The sequence below is a fragment of the Salvelinus fontinalis genome, chromosome 1 (assembly GCF_029448725.1).
Source record: "Salvelinus fontinalis isolate EN_2023a chromosome 1, ASM2944872v1, whole genome shotgun sequence".
NCBI classification, from domain to species: Eukaryota; Metazoa; Chordata; class Actinopteri; order Salmoniformes; family Salmonidae; genus Salvelinus; species Salvelinus fontinalis.
In genome coordinates this window covers 31,054,846-31,072,170 of record NC_074665.1, presented here as the reverse complement: position 1 = coordinate 31,072,170, position 17,325 = coordinate 31,054,846, and the positions used below count along the sequence as shown (strand labels likewise).

General features: G+C 43.5%; 1 protein-coding gene across 4 annotated transcripts in view; it reads left to right on the top strand.

Annotated features, from left to right (window-relative positions):
• Window positions 1-17,325, top strand: part of LOC129853004 (serine/threonine-protein kinase 32C-like) — a 98,712-nt gene that overhangs the window by 49,466 nt on the left and 31,921 nt on the right. Inside the window, exons 1-2 of one of the 4 annotated variants that reach the window (XM_055918651.1) lie at window positions 5,641-5,766; window positions 6,045-6,234. The exons of 1 other annotated variant lie outside the window; for it this stretch is intronic. Coding sequence is in view for 1 of the 3 variants with exons in the window: in XM_055918643.1 (XP_055774618.1) it covers window positions 5,755-5,766 (12 nt within the window). In the remaining 2 variants the exon portion in view is untranslated. Of the gene's footprint in view, window positions 1-5,638; window positions 5,767-6,044; window positions 6,235-6,277; window positions 6,508-17,325 lie in introns of those variants that run through there. 2 more of the 4 variants (XM_055918643.1, XM_055918660.1) reach the window with 2 other exon arrangements.

Sequence of the window (17,325 nt, the reverse complement as noted above, 5' to 3'; positions counted from 1 at the left end):
GTGGCAGCATCATGTTGTGGGGGTGTTTTGCAGCATGGGGGACTGGTGCACATCACAAAATTGATGGCAACACGAGGAAGGAAAATTATGTGGATATATTGAAGCAACATCTCAAGACATCAGTCAGGGAGTTAAATAGGTCTTCCAAATGGACAATGACCCAAGCATACATCCAAAGTTGTGGCGAAATGGCTTAAGGACAACAAAGTCAAGGTATTGGAGTGGTCATCACAAAGCCCTGACCTCAATCCTATAGAAAATGTGTTCCCAGAATTGAAAAAGTGTGTGCGAGCAAGGAGGCCTACAAACCTGACTCAGTTACACCAGCTCTGTCAGGAGTAATGGGCCAAAATTCATCCAACATATTGTGGGAAGCTTGTGGAAGGCTACCCGAAACGTTTGACCCAAGTTAAACAATTTAAAGGCAATGTTACCAAATACTAATTGAGTGTATGTAAACTTCTGACCCACTGGGAATGTGATGAAAGAAATAAAAGCTGAAATAAATCATTCTCTCTAGTATTATTCTGACACTTCACATTCCTAAAATAAAGTGATGATCCTAACTGACCTAAAACAGGGAATTTTTACTGGAATTAAATGTCAGGAATTGTAAAAAACTGAGTTTAAATGTATTTGGCTAAGGTGTATGTAAACTTCTGACTTCAACTGTAAATGGATTATTAGGTGACCAGCGTTCAATGACTCGTATACAGTGCATTTGCAAAGTATTCAGACCCCTTGACTTTTTTTTCACATTTTATTACAGCCTTATTCTAAAATTGATTTAATATTTTTCCCCCTCATCAATCAACACACGATATCCCATTATGACAATGCAAAAACAGGTTTGTAGAATTTTTTTTGCTAATTTATTAAAAATAAAAAACGGAAATATCACATTTACATAATTATTCAGACTTTTCACACAGTACTTTATTGAAGCACCTTTGGCAGCGATTAAATCCTCGAATCGTCTTGCGTATGATGCTATAAGCTTGGCACACCTGTATTTGGGGAGTTATTCCCATTATTCTCGGCAGATCCTCTCAAGCTGTGTCAGACTGAATGGGGAGCCTTGCTGCAAAAGCTATTTTCAGCTCTCTCCAGAGATGTTTGATCGGGTTCAAGTACGTGCTCTGGATGGGCCACTCAAGGACATTAAGAGACTTGTCCCGAAGCTACTCCTGTGTTGTCTTGGCTGTGTGCTTAGAGGCGTTGTCCTGTTGGAAGGTGAACCTTTGCCCCAGTCTGAGGTCCTGAGCGCTCTGGAGCAGGTTTTCATCAAGGATCTCGCTGTACTTTGCTCCGTTCATCTTTCCCTCTTTCCTGACAAGTCTCCCAGGGCCTCCCGCTGAAAAAGATCCCCACAGCATGATGCTGGCACCACCATGCTTCACGGCAAAGGATGGTGCCAGGTTTTCTCCATACGTGAGGCTTGACATTCAGGCCAAAGAGTTCAATCTTGGTTTCATCAGACTAGAGAATCTTGCCTTTTGGCAAATTCCAAGCGGGCTATTGTGCCTTTTACTGAGGAGTGGGTTCCGTCTGGCCACTACCATAAAGGCCTGATTGGTGGATTGCTGCAGAGGTGGTTGTCCTTGGTACCACCTCCCTGACCTAGGCCCTTCTCCCCCCATTTCTCGGTTTGGCTGGGCCGCCAGCTCTCGGAAGAGTCTTGGTAGTTCCAAACTTCTTCCATTTAAGAATGATGGAGGTCGCTGTGTTCTTGGGGACCTTCAATGCTGCAAAAATGTTTTGGTACCCTTCCCCAGATCTTTGCCTCGACATAATCCTGTCTACGAACAATTCCTTCGACCTCATGGCTTGGTTTTTGCTCTGCTCTCTTTTTGCTCTATAGACAGGTGTGTGCCTTTCCAAATCATATCCAATCAACTGAATTTACCACAGCTGAATTTTAGAAGAACGCTGTAATGTAACAAAATGTGGAAAAAGTCAAGGCGTCTGAGTACTTTCTGCACTGTACATGTGACATTTTTGCAGGCCTGAGTACCGGGCAGGTAGTTTGCTAGTGGCCTGGTGATAGATGCTGTTTCTCAGTCTCTCGATACCGGCTCTGATGCTCCTGTACCGTCTCTGTCTGCTGGATGGTAGCAGAGTGAACAGACCATAGCTCTGGTGGCTGAGGTCCTTAATGATCTTTTTGGCGGCCATCCTTTGACACAGAGTGCTGTAAAATCCTGGAGGGCAGGCAGTGTACCCCCCGGTGATGCGTTGGGCTGACCGCACTACCCTCTAGAAAGCCTTGCGGTTGAGCGGGGTACAGTTGCCATACCAGGTGGTTATACAGACAGACAGATTGCTCTCCATGGTGCTTCGATAGAAGTTTGTGATGGTCTTGGGGGCCATGCTGAATTTCTTTAGCCGCCTGAGGTTGAAGAGGTGATGTTGTGCATTCTTCACCGAGGTGTCATTGTGATGGGACCATTTCAGGTCTGCAATGATGTTCACAACAAGGAACTTTAAGCTTTTGATCCTCTGCACTGCAGCCTTGTCGGTGTGGATGGGGGCATGTTCCCTCTTCTGTCTCCTGTAGTCCACAATCAGCTCCTTAGTTTTTTTGGCGTTGAAGGAGAGGTTATTTTTCTGGCACCACTCCTCCCAAGGCTCTCACCTCCTCCCTATAGGTTGTCTTGTCGTTGTTGGTAATCGGGCCTACCACTGTTGTCGTCAGCAAACGTAATGGTTGAGTTGGAGTGGTGCGTAGCCACGCAGTCATGGGTGAAAAGGGAGTACAAGAGGGGGCTGAGCACACACCCCTGTGGGACCCCCGTATCCAACCTAACATACTATTACAGTATTGTAAGGAACGGTTTGAATGACTAGAGATTAGTCATATTTTTTCCAATTAATTCCAAATATCCCAGCTAAAGCGTGCAGCTGTTACTAAGGGTTTTCGTCTCACACAGCCACAGTTGTGCGAGACGAAAAGTAGTCTATAATTTATTGGCTGCTGGCAGGCTGTTGTTTGGACCTCCATACACTTATATCCACAAAATGGTGTGAAGGAACTAGTAAGATGGGAAAGCTCTTTCATCCTTCCCCAGGACTAGGAGGGCGACAGCTCCTGAGAAAACAAACATTCCTGTTAAGCTCTACTATCCCGCTCTGAGGCCAAGCTCAAGCAGTCAAATGGAGGCTGTTTTGTTATTAATGACTATGGCAGCCTTAAAAGTGCATTATGTAGCTCTGAAAATGGCCCCCAAGCTCGGTAAACATTTTCCTCCTGCCTGTCACTAGCGATATAAGGGAAGACGGCGAGGGGAATGAATTAAATAAAGGGGATTATTTATTCTTCTCTCTGTGACTGACACAAACGAAAAACTAATTGTATAGTTGTTGAGGCAACCACAAATGAGGACATTGTGCAATATTTAGATTCTAACTAATGTCTGAGTCTAAAGGAAATTAAATTAATGTATATATAATTTGATATACAGAAGAATATACGTAACTGTCTTATGATTTATATTATCTTGTTTGATATTGTACATTTAATTCAGAGTCTGAAAACATACAGTGTTTGCCTTGCTCATCACTGCGTCTTGACAAAACAGACAGCTAGAGCCCATGTTACATCCTATTGTTTGTTTGTGTGTGTGTGTGTGTGTGTGTGTGTCTAGGAGTATGTTATTTTATGCTTACATCACTCTCTGTTTCAATCACTGTAGTCTGTTTGCATACAGTATGATATGCGCTACACTATTATACTGACAAACCTATCCCTCTCACGCAACACCCCGCCTGAAACCCCAATATGAGATGTTGATATACAGTATGTGAGCACTTGTATTTCCCCAGAAACAGGAGCACATAGTTTAAAAGTCAGTTTAGGGTCTATGAGGAAGTTCTTCCCTCATCTCTTAAAGCAGTGGTCATCAACGATTGACCGGTCAATCTTCAAGGCATTCCTAGTCAATTAGCAAATATTTCTGTAGAAATGGCAACGATAAAGCCTTGCGCTTCTATTTGATTTATTTTTTTGTCATGCACTGTTGGCTGTAGGTGTTCCCATTTTTAACCATAACATTTTTCTGAAGGGGCACACTCCACCTACCCGGCGGACCAGGAGAGCTAAATCAGGAGAGGGAAATCAAGTGTACCTTCTGCGTTGGCCAATCGGATAGCTCAAATCACTGTGCCTACAACTTCCACGACCGCACAGCAAAGTATGATACTAGCCTTCCTGAGACGTATTAACTTTTAAAACCATGACCAGGGAGAGAGAGACTGTCAAATAATACAGCAAAGAGCTGCTGTTTTTATGAGTCAGTTCATGTTTTGTTTTTATTCAACACTTTTACAAAACTTAAAACATGCTGCTCCCTACTTCCACTCACACTACAACCAGCGCTGCAGCTGCAATGAATGAGTAGCCAAGTGTAGGCCTGCATTTTCATTATTAGCAGCTCGTTGTGTCTATTTTAATATCGAAGGTATATTTCACTTTCTCTGGTCATAGGAACAACATGAATTTGTGCATGAGGCAGAAATAAGGTGGTGCGACTCAGGTTTCGCCATCAGGTGGATGATGTGTCCCCTCTCCCTAGTCAGTCTCACCTTCGGAAAAGAAAGAGCAGGGACAGTGGGAGGCGAACCCTCTGCTGCTCTCTCCCTCCTTCCTCTGAAACTGACCATCAGATGCAGGTACAGTAAAATAGATGCAGTCCAGTAATGGCGTCCTCCCGGGTGGCGCAGTGGTCTAGGGCACTGCATCGCAGTGCTAGCTGCGCCACCAGAGTTTCTGGGTTCGCGCCCAGGCTGGGCTGGGTTCGCGCCCAGGCTCTGTCGCAGCCGGCCGCAACCGGGAGGTCCGTGGGGCGACGCACAATTGGCATAGCGTTGTCCGGGCTAGGGAGGGTTTGGCCGGTAGGGATATCCTTGTCTCAGTATGTAAAATGTAATAAAATGTATGCACTCTACTGTAAGTCGCTCTGGATAAGAGCGTCTGCTAAATGACTAAAAATGTAAAATGTAAATGTAATATCATAAAGCACATTATTTGCAAATTATTTCAATTTATTTATGCTCAGCCATGCTTCGCATGTAATACAATTGATCTATTTTGTTATCAAAGCTCTAGTTTTTAAATATAATATGGTCTGAGAAGAACAATATTGTCAGGCCAAGCATTACCAATATGCTGTGATAATGTTTAAAGCCTACTGCACGCACGAACCTCATTCCTACATAACTGTTTTTATTAGGTTAATGTTGGTTAGGCTTACAATTTTTAAGTCATGTTTCAAACAAGAACCTGGCGGTAGGTCTAGGCTTGCTTTTTAAATCCAAAAGTAATCTTGACCAAGAAAAGGTTGGCGACCACTGTCTTAATGGGTAAGAAGCATGAGTTTTTACTCGCCAATGTAACAACATAGTGTGGTCAAAGACATAAGCTGTGTTTGAATACTCATACGAACTGCACTAACCCGGACTATTTGTGACATAAATTGAGTATGTAGTATGCTTAATGGTCATAGTATGGATATAGTTAGTATGCCAAAAATTCCTGGATGTCATACTACATTTGCCAAAATATGAAGTATATAAGCAGTGGACACTATTTCCCTGCTTTTAGGGCCCATAATGCAATTCTTCAGAAAATGAGTGTGGCTTCACAGCGTTTTCAGATTGGAAGAAAATGGCGGAAAATATGCAGCTGAAGTCCGACGAGAGTGGATACAAATTAATTATGACAAATGTTAAGAAAATGTTGAGCAATGTAATAAAGTAATGACTTTTCAAGTAAGTTACGTAACACGTTATGTTGGCTGACAATTTGTTAGCTTCGCTATCCTTACGAACTGCATACATTACAGCAGTATGTACCGGTATGTAAGCTAGTTACGTAATGTTAGTTGGCTACTAATACATCGAACTTGCCAGGCAGTATATTAACTATAATCTAACTAACTACCCAACGTTTATTGACTTAACTATTCACGTCATTCTTAGCAAAGTGGTATAGTTGTGGTGCGTTTTCAATGGACAGTGTTAATTCTGCCTATCTACTCTGATTTCAGAGCACTCTCATCTGAGTGTGCCAGAGCGCAGAATAACTGATGAATTTATGAACGCTCAACACCCGTTGAATATATGGTCGGTGTAAGTAAACGTCTGCAATAAAAAGCGCAATTAAATTGTTGCCAGCAGCACCGTTACAGTCACCAATGCTCTGGACAACATGAAAACAGCCTAACCAGCAATGCTGGGGTGAGTAAAATGGTCAGAGTGAGGTGTCATTTGTGTCTGGAAATAGCTAACAAGCTAGCCAACGTTAGCAAGTTAGCTTTGGTGCTTGACTGCTGTGGTGAGGTCAGAAGGCTCGGATCAACCCTACTCGGCCAGAGTGTCCAGTGACACGCTCCAAGAGCGAAATGCTCAGAATTTACAAACGGACAATCTGACAACGCGCTGGATTTACGAACGCACAGAGCGCACTCTAACCACCCTCTGGCACTCCAGATAGACATTTTACGATTTCAGGTGTGTTCATAAATTCTATCTCGTCATTTGTTATGCTAACAAGCTAGCAAGAGGATGCATAGCAACAGCATCAACTTCCGGTAGACTAGTATGCTCAACTGAAAGGATAACGTTCGTTTACAGTATACTAAAAATAACTAATAGTATTGTTAGGTTCTAAATGAACCAAGTAAAACTCACGGATGATTAGTAAAGCTTAAACCAAGTTTATTCACCCATTGGGTTATACAGCTGCATAAGACATGATTCCACCAGTGGTAGTATATATACACCAATTTGGGGTGGAATCTCCTCCTCCTCTCTAAATATTACATTTTTGTTGCTAGGCAGGAAATTAAACTGTTCCTTCTCCCTTAACGTGACCTGACCTGACCTCGGCCCCCTTCCTCCCTAAACCACATCTCTCCACCATTATCAGTGCCTTTCCTTCACTCAGTACATTCCAAGCTTAATTGCCTCCACCATATACATTCCTCCTACAGATAACCATTAACTTCTGGTGTAGACCCTAGACTATAGCACTCAATATTTCAATAGGATACCTGATAATTAACACGATTCCAAGTTTAGGTGTCAGAACCCAGAATCCATCAGTATGTAGTATATACTCATTATTAAGTATGTAGTATACAGTATGTTAGTATGTGTATTCAAACACAGCTTTAGTAATTTAGTTGTAGTCACGATCTGGTTACCTATTAGTACAAACATAGTTATGTTTTTTGGTTATTAAATATTTATAAATGATTTCCATTTCTTCTAAACTACCCACAATACACTATTTCTCAACGTCATATGGAGGATTTACTATGTGCTACCAAGTTCGTATGCTAGCTCGGTAGCTAGCTCAAGCTCAAAACGAAAGAGAAATCATACCTGCTTGCTCTAATTGTGTAATACATCGTCTGTTCTCCTTTTTGTCTTGTCAACTTTTACGGAATTTTCTCTGAAGTAGGCTACGGGAGTTTTGTAACTTTTTCCACCTTGGCTTAGTGCTAGCGTGCTAGCTGCCAGATATCTGGAATCTATCTATTTTGGATTCGCTATATAGTTATTGGATTTCCCTGACTCTCCCTTGGGCTGATGTAGAGCCCGCCTCACCTTTGCTTTGGTAGTTACTCAGCCTGCACTTTTTAAAACGTTTTTCCATCGGATGGACACAGCCATCAATCTGTAAGTCTCTGCTCACTTTTTGCTTATGATCTGCGGTTATGTTTTAGTTGTGTTGTGTTCTAGCAGATCTCCAGGCGTTGGGCTCTAGCCATAACAGTGGTGGTTGGCTAGGCTGGCTAGGATAATAGCAAGTTGGCTAAATACCTAACATTTTCTGGCTAAGATAACTGCATACAGCTAACATTCTTTGACACCTGGTTAGATGCCATTATGCATTTAAAAATCGTTAGTTTACTTTAATGTAGCTGTAAGGTAGTTGTTGATAGGAACTGGCTGACTCAGTCAGTGCTAATGTAATGTTACCAGGCTGGTAGGGATAACGTTAACAGGCTAGTTGGCTAGCAACCTTGCAAGTTGATTTGTAACAATACATTCATAAAGTATTTGCTCATATATTGGCTGAAAATGCCATTTAAACCAGTAGTCATGAGTGCAAAATATTTGGTTTAATTTGTTATACATTTGAAGTTATTTATTTTTGAGTTTACATTATAGGGAATAGGCTGGTTTGCGGGTTCTCCATATTACATTACACCCTGGAAAAACATTTCCCGACATGACTTCGGAATTATGATCGGTTTTATGTAATAATTTGAAAAATATAAACGTGAGTTGTAACTTTGCATTGGAACTTTTGATGCGTATACTAATGCAAATCCATATCTTACATGTGGTTACGTTTAGGCTACTTACCCTTTAAGACCAGTGCCTGATGCTGTTCACATTGTATGTTTTTCCTCATCTGTCCTAAAACAGCTGCTGCTTGGTTCACCTAGAACAAGAAAATCCTATGCTTCCTGACTCCAATAAATTTAATAGCCAACCTTTTTTTCCTCCTTCACCACACCGGGGGCTCCCTGGAGTTCTGGGCTGTGACAACAATTGATAGGGCAGCAGAATCAAAGGGATGCATTTTATTGCATGACATAAGTATTTGATACATCACAAAAGCATAACTTAATATTTGGTACAGAAACCTTTGTTTGCAATTACAGAGATCATACGTTTCATGTAGTTCTTGACCAGGTTTGCACACACTGCAGCAAGGATTTTGGCCCACTCCTCCATACAGACCTTCTCCAGATCCTTCAGGTTTCGGGGCTGTCGCTGGGCAATACGGACTTTCAGCTCCCTCCAAAGATTTTCTATTGGGTTCAGGTCTGGAGACTGGCTAGGCCACTCCAGGACCTTGAGATGCTTCTTACGGAGCCACTCCTTAGTTGCCCTGGCTGTGTGTTTCGGGTCGTTGTCATGCTGGAAGACCCAGCCTCGACCCATCTTCAATGCTCTTACTGAGGGAAGGAGGTTGTTGGCCATGATATCGTGATACATGGCCCCATCCATCCTCCCCTCAATACGGTGCAGTCGTCCTGTCCCCTTTGCAGAAAAGCATCCCCAAAGAATGATGTTTCCACCTCCATGCTTCACGGTTGGGATGGTGTTCTTGGGGTTGTACTCATCCTTCTTCTTCCTCCAAACACGGTGAGTGGAGTTTAGACCAAAAAGCTCTATTTTCGTCTCATCAGACCACATGACCTTCTCTCATTCCTCCTCTGGATCATCCAGATGGTCATTGGCAAACTTCAGACGGGCCTGGACATGCGCTGGCTTGAGCAGGGGGACCTTGCGTGCGCTGCAGGATTTTAATCCATGACGGCGTAGTGTGTTACTAATAGTTTTCTTTGAGACTGTGGTCCCAGCTCTCTCCAGGTCATTGACCAAGTCCTGCCGTGTAGTTCTGGGCTGATCCCTCACCTTCCTCATGATCATTGATGCCCCACGAGGTGGGATCTTGCATGGAGCACTGGCCGAGGATGATTGACCGTCATCTTGAACTACTTCCGTTTTCTAATAATTGCGCCAATTGTTGCCTTCTCACCAAGCTGCTTGCCTATTGTCCTGTAGCCCATTCCAGCCTTGTGCAGGTCTACAATTTTATCCTGATGTCCTTACACCGCTCTCTGGTCTTGGTCATTGTGGAGAGGTTGGAGTCTGTTTGATTGAGTGTGTGGACAGGTGTCTTTTATACAGGTAACGAGTTCAAACAGGTGCAGTTAATAGAGGTAATGAGTGGAGAACAGGAGGGCTTCTTAAAGAAAAACTAACAGGTCTGTGAGAGCTGGAATTCTTACTGGTTGGTAGGTGATCAAATACCTATGTCATGAAATAAAATGCAAATTAATTACTTAAAAATCATACAATGTGATTTTCTGGATTTTTGTTGTAGATTCCATCTCACAGTTGAAATGTACTTATGATAAAAATGACAGACCTCTACATGCTTTGTAAGTAGGAAAACCTGCAAAATCGGCAGTGTATCAAATACTTGTTCTCCCCACTGTATGTGAGAACGCTATTGATTGACTACAGCTCAGGGTTCAACACCATAGTGCCCTCAAAGCTCAAAACTAAGCTAAGGACCCTGGGACTAAACACCTCCCTCTGCAACTGGATCCAGGACTTCCTGACGGGCCGTCCCCAGGTGGTAAGGGTAGGTTACAACACATCCGCCACGTTGATCCTCACCACGGGGGCCCCTCAGGGGTGCGTGCTCAGTCCCCTCCTGTACTCCCTGTTCACTCATGACTGCACGGCCAGGCAAGACTCTAACACCATCATTAAGTTTGCAGATGACACAACAGTGGTAGGCCTGATCAATGACGAAACAGCCTATAGGGAGGAGGTCAGATACCTGGTCGTGTGGTGCCAGGACAACAACCTCTCCCTCAACGTGATCAAGACAAAGGAGATGATTGTGGACTACAGGAAAAGGTTAACCATCGACGGGGCTGTAGTGGAGCAGGTTGCGAGTTTCAAGTTCCTTGGTGTCATGAAGAGGGCATGACAAAACCTATTCCCCCCTCAGGAGACTGAAAAGATTTGGCATGGGTCCTCAGATCCTCAAAAGGTTCTACAGCTGCACCATCGAGAGCATCCTGGCGGGTTGCATCACTGCCTGGTATGGCAACTGCTCAGCCTCCGACCGCAAGGCACTATAAAGGTACTGGGCCGTACGCACTACCATCACTGGGGCCAAGCTTCCTGCCATTCAGGCCCTCTATACCAGGCGGTGTCAGAGGAAGGCCCTACAAATTGTCAAAGACTCCAGCCACCCTAATCATAGACTGTTCTCTGTGCTACTGCACGGCAAGCGGTACCGGAGCGCCAAGTCTAGGTCCAAGAGGCTTCTAAACAGCTACCCCCAAGCCATAAGACTCCTGAACATCTAATCAAATGGCTACCCAGACTATTTGCACTGCCCCCCCCCCCCCCCCCCCTCTTCTACGCTGCTGCTACCCGCTTATTTTCTATGCATAGTCACGTTAATAACTCTACCTACATGTACATAGTACCTCAATTACCTCAACCGGTCCCACTGCACATTGACTCTGTACCTGTATATATCATCGCTATTGTTATTTTACTGCTGCTCTTTAATTATATGTTACTTTTATTCATTTATTTTGGGGGAGTATTTTTCCTAAAACAGCATTGTTGGTTAAAGGCTTGTAAGTAAGCATTTCACTGTACGGTCTACACCTGTTGTATTCGGCGCATGTGACAAATAACATTTGATTTGATAAGGGCGGAAATGGTTTCTGCTTCGTTTCCCATGTTGACCAATTTGGAGGCTTATCCATTTGGAGCTGTATTTTTTTTTTACTATCTCTCCTCTCAAAAAGCTCATAAATGTGGCAGCACAAAGCTCAATTGTTGGATTTAAAATATTCACTGGTCCATAAAACAGGTATTTGAAGAGCTGGTCATCTTTAAATTGTTTTGACTATTAAACCTGAAGCCGCCGTGTGCATCTCTAAACAGACTGGATGGCTTTCTTGTTTTGGTCGCATGCTCCAATAGTTCTATGTGCCGATTTTAAAGTTTAAATTTAAAACATATATATATCTTGATCATAATCATAATTAAGTTAGGAATGCAGAGATGGGTAAATAACTGACACCTACAGTATGACTTACTGTACATGGGCTTTTGCTATTTTGAAAACTCAACGTGTTTCTGATGTATTCTTTTGATACACAGTACTAGACACTATTCTACGAAAACCATTTCCTTCCTTGAATAAAAATGACTGGTTTTGGACATGATGAATCATTTGGGGTTTGGTATGTATTTATTCATGCCAATAGACTGTATAAAATCTTTGCCTCCGGTTTTGAGTGACAGGCTCTATTTTGTTGTCGGATAAACCCCTATTATTTATTTTGTGGCGTGCACTTGGCACCGTCTCCCGTCTGTAGAAGATTCTCTTTGCCTTGTCAGTCATGGACTGTATCTGTCACATTTTCAGGTCCAATTAAGAATTTATACTCCATTAGAATTGCAGAGAGATTCCAAATACCCTGACAAGGACCGGGTATTTTCGAGTCAGAGGGATGGGGTGTGGGATTAGGCTAGATAATGGAGGAGATGATTGCGCTAGCAAGAACTAGCGAATGCTTTGCGACTACTTAAATGGATGCTCCCATTTCGACTCCTGACAAGTCCACAATCGTTGTTTTGTATTTGCTGGTGAGAGTCTCCTCATTAAGCATAGGCCTACTCAAAGTTCTAAGGAGTATATGGATAAATAACTTAACGTTATGATGCCCTTTTCTTGTCTCTATTTATTTATAGGGGTCAATGCACATTAATCAACATCAATATTACAATAATGCAACATCCATGTAAATGTGCCGGTGTCACGTATACTCCCGCTCTCCCCGCTCAGCGTCACCGGTGTACTAACCACCGGTCCTGGCAACCAATCATTATGCACACCTGGCAACCATTATTACTCACACCTGCGCCCCATCATCAGTCCACCCGTTGCTGGAGCCGACCCCCATGACACTGGGAGTCCAGGAAGAATCTGACGCTATAGACGGGTCTCCCATTACTGTCCTGGGGATTGGGTGTCGTGGGGGATGGCATCAGCCAGGGGACCAGTACCCAACGGCTTGAGAAGGGAAGCGGTAATGGACTTAGTTATTCGATCACATCTGTTAGTGAACACCAGATACATTTCAGTCTGGGACGTCTGTTACTCTGGTTGGTCCTTCTATTATTTTAGTGAGGTTGAAATGGTCTGTGATCTGAGTTTTTTTTTCTTTTTTCTGCAAGTTTTGTTTTCCCAGTTTATATTGAAATCGACCATGACGATTATCTCCTTATGATCACATTCTTTAAGCATGGCATTTAGATGGTCATAAAACAAGATATCAGATATTGGTTGTCGATATGCAGTGCATTTGGAAGGTATTTAAGACCCTATGACTTTTTCTACGTTTTGTTACATTACAGCCGTATACTAAAAGGATCACGTTTCAGGTAACACCCAGATGCAGACAGGTCAGTAATCCAGACAGTTTTGAAAAGGTCTAGAATGGCAGGCAGTCTCAGGGTCAGAGCAGGCAGGGGTCAATAATCAGTGTGGTGTGGCAAGGTGCAGAACGGCAGGCTCAGGGTCAAGGCAGGCAGAATGGTCAAAACCTAGAAAACTAGAAAACAGGAACTATAGAGAGACAAGCGCAAGGGGGAAAAATGCTTGTTGGCTTGACGAACAAAACGAACTGGCAACAGACAAACAGACAAACAGAGAACACAGATATAAATACACAGGGGATACTGAGGGGAGATGGGAGACACCTGGTGGGGGGTGGAAACAAGCACAACCAATTCTCCTAAATGTATTAAAAATACAAAACTGAAAAATCACATTTACATAAGTATTTAGACCCTTTACTCTTAGTACTTTGTTGAAGCACCTTTGGCAGCCATCTTTCCAGAGATGTTCGATTACATTAGCATTACAACCTCAAGTCTTCTTGGGTATGACGCTACACGCTTGGCACACCTGTATTTGGGGAGTTTCTCCCATACTTCTCTGCAGATTTTCTCAAGCTCTGTCAGGTTGGATGGGGAGTGTTGCTGCACAGCTATTTTCCAGGCTCTGGCTGGGCCACTCAAGGACCTTCTTGAGACTTGACCCGAAGCCACTCCTGCGTTGTTTTGGCTGTGTGCTTAGGGGCATTGTCCTGCTGGAAGGTGAACCTTCCCCCCAGTCTGAGGTCCTGAGGTCTCTGGAGCAAGTTTTCATCAAGGATCTGTCTGTACTTTGCTCCGTTCATCATTCCCTCTTTCCTGACTAGTCTCCCAGTCACTGTCAACTGTGGGACCTTATATAGACAGGTATGTGCCTTTTTAAAATCAGGTCCAATAGATTTAATTTACCACAGGTTGACTCTAATCAAGTTGTTGAAATATCTCAAGGATGATCAATGGAAACAAGATGCACCTGATCTCTATTTTGAGTCTCATAGCAAAAGGTCTGAATACTTATGTAAATAAGGTATTTCTGTTTATTTTTAATACATTTGCAAACATTTCTAAACCTGTTTTAATTTTGTTGTTATATGGTATTCTGTGTAGATTGATGAGGAGAAATTTATTTTAATACATTTTAGGAGGCTGTGATATAACAAAATGTGGATAACGTCAATGGGTCTGAATACTTTCCAAATGCCAAGTTATCGTTACTCGTTGTGTATTTATTCCTCGATTTTATTTTTCTATTTCAGTTTTTTTTTACTCAGCATTAATGGGAAGTAAGCATTTCACTGTTAGTCTACATCTTTTGTTTACTTATGTGACAAATGAAATGTGATTTAATTTGAGTTTGCTCATTATTGTTATCTGCTTTCTGGTCACAGAACACTGATTAAATAAGAATTGTCGGGGAAAGGGAGGGGGAAAAAAGGGACAAACTATAATGTTCAAAACGATTGAAGTTTTTAGTTTGATCCCTTCCAGGGATTGAGCATTTCATTGAGGTGTGTATCTCTTTTTAGGACAGGTGTTTTTCATCTCCAGCCTCCATCCTCCCTTCCTTAGACTCTTTCCACATCAAACAGCTGCTGCTCACTTCCCTCTCTCCAAGGCTGTGCAGGGAGGAAATCAATATCCAACCTGACCAATGGATGGGTAGTCCCTCTTTGAAAGGCCTCGTTAGAGGCAAGATAAGCAGGTGTGTTGTGCAGCTGGTGGCCAGAGATTACAACCATTCAGCTAACGTTGTCACTACGTAGGGTGCTTCACCTCCAGGCAACGCTGTCCACGGCGCCGCTCCTGCCAACGAAACTGGAAGCACACTGTACACACAGTCTGTTCCTGTGATTGTGCCAGTTTATTAGCCGCCGCTTCACCAAGTCACACCGCATGCCCCAGTCGACAGCCTGCCGAGCGGTTTGGCACCATCCTCAGGGCTGGCCCCAAAGTAAATACTCCCCGTTTCAAAAAAGGTTGACATTTTACTGTGCCTATTTATTAACTCTGAAGTTAGCCTGAATAGTAGGGGTTCATAATGAATATTTAACAGTGAAATATAGCCAGCGGGATCATAATGCTTTGGACTGTGCCGCCCATTAGCATTTTAGAGAAAACGCATCAGAATTAATTAGGCTCACTTTGGCGTCTATTACCCTGAGAAAGGCTCAGACCCAGAAGCCATCGCTCTGACAGTCAGTGCCACAGTCCTAGTCTAGGACCACCATGCTAATCTATCTGTCCTCGCCATCTCCAATGATTCGAATTTTAGATGGTGTGTATATACTGTACCCTATATTCATAAGCTAATAGTTATGGAAAATGTCAGTTTCAGACCTTCAGCTCAGTTTGATTCCAATTGTCTATACCTATACAGAATTGGTCTTTGATCTACTGAATCGCTAATATTCTCTATGAATAAATGAATAAACTCTTAATACATTTTCTTTCTGGCTGGTGGTCACGCCCCCATCCACGTTGACAGGGCTGTAGTGGAGCGGGTCGGGAGCTTCAAGTTCCTTGGTGTTCTCATCACTAAGGACTTAACATGGTCCACACACACCCGCACAGTTGTGAAGAGGACATGACACCATTGAGAGCACCTTGACTGGCTGCATCGACGCTTGGTATGGTAACTGCACCTTCGTTGACCGCAAACGCGCTACAGAGGGTGGTGCGGACGGCCCAGTACATCACTGGGGCCAAGCTCCCTGCCTTCCAGGACCTCTATCAGGCGGCATCAGAGGAAGGCCAGAAAAATTGCCAAAGACTTCAGCCACCCAAGCCATAGACTGTTCTCTCTGCTCCATCCGGGCACCGGAGCATCAGATCTCGGACCAACAGTCTCCAAGGAAGTTTATATCCCCAAGCCATTAGACCGCTATATAGTTAATCAAATGGTTACCCGGACTATCTGCATTGACCCTATTTTGCACTGACCCTATGCACACTCACAAGCCTCTACCCACACACATATACTCACACATACTATACTGACACTCTCACAGAAACTGACACACATACATACACTACATACGCAGATACACATACAAGCATATTGACGCCACACACACACACACACACTTTCATACTCATCCTACAGTATATGCTGCTGCTACTCTGTTCCTTTTTTAGTCTTAGTATTATCTATACTCTGTGTATATGCACATATCTACCTCAAGTACCTCGTACCCCTGCACATTGATATGGTACTGGTACTCCCTGTATATAGCTTCATTCTTATTTTTTAACTCTGCATCGTAGGGAAAGGGCTCGTAAGTAAGCATTTCACGTTAAAGCCTACACCTGTTGTATTCGGCACATAAAATAAACAAATAAAATGTGATTTGTTCAGTCATACAAACGTGTCTGAACTGAAATGAGGGGCCAGAGATTGGGTATTTGACAGCAGGTTTGATAGGTCTGATAGGTCGTTGGCTTCTCGGTGCAATAGACAGTTTAGTGTAACTGGCCTCAGAGTGTGAAAGACCGCTTTGCTCTGGGGCTGAAATCACAGGCTGTCACCAGCGCTCCATGCTTTACAGCAACAAGGGGAGTCATAAGAAAAGCTAACAGCCTTAGAAGGACAAGCGGTAAAAGCTTTAGCCGTTTGGTTAGCAATTGCAGTGTTTCATTTATTTCCCTTCATCGCCCATCCCCTCGTGCAGTGCAGATGACTGGCTGGCCTCTATGAAATGAGGCTGAGGAAATTGGGTCTGTGTGTAGGCTAGGGCAACAAGGGAGGAAGGAGGAAATATGGAGGGCCGTGAGCCACGAGGGGGCAAGAAACACTTCAAGAACATCCTTACGAAAATGACTTTCACCCCCTGATCTGTCCATTTTATGAAGGAGCCTGGTTGTACTCCGCAAGCTTCTCCTCTTCCAGCACAAACATGTCCTCTGTCATCTACCTGATGCCTCTTCCCACACCCTCTCTCCTTACAACTCAACACAGATCCATAAGGAGGAGGGAAATGGTATGACTTCATGCGGTACTGTAATGAGCCTATGACAAAGACTGACGGAGAGGAAAAACCTGAGTAGGAACGAAGAGGGGGACGGAGAGCAAGATGGTAGAGCAGTTCTTATTTGTGCTCCAGCTAGAGGGAGAGGAAGGGAGGCAGGCAATTAGATTGCGTTTTGGAGAGTAATAGATTTCCTCCTGTCATACCATCCTCTAATGCTGGAAATCAACCATCTGTTGTAACGAGGATACCTGGGCTGTTGTGGACAATTCCGTTAGATAGCTGGGAGCAGCACGCGGATGTTCCGTTTTTACTGATCTGTGTGCACGTGCTCAGCCACGTCACTCTGCCTCCGGCA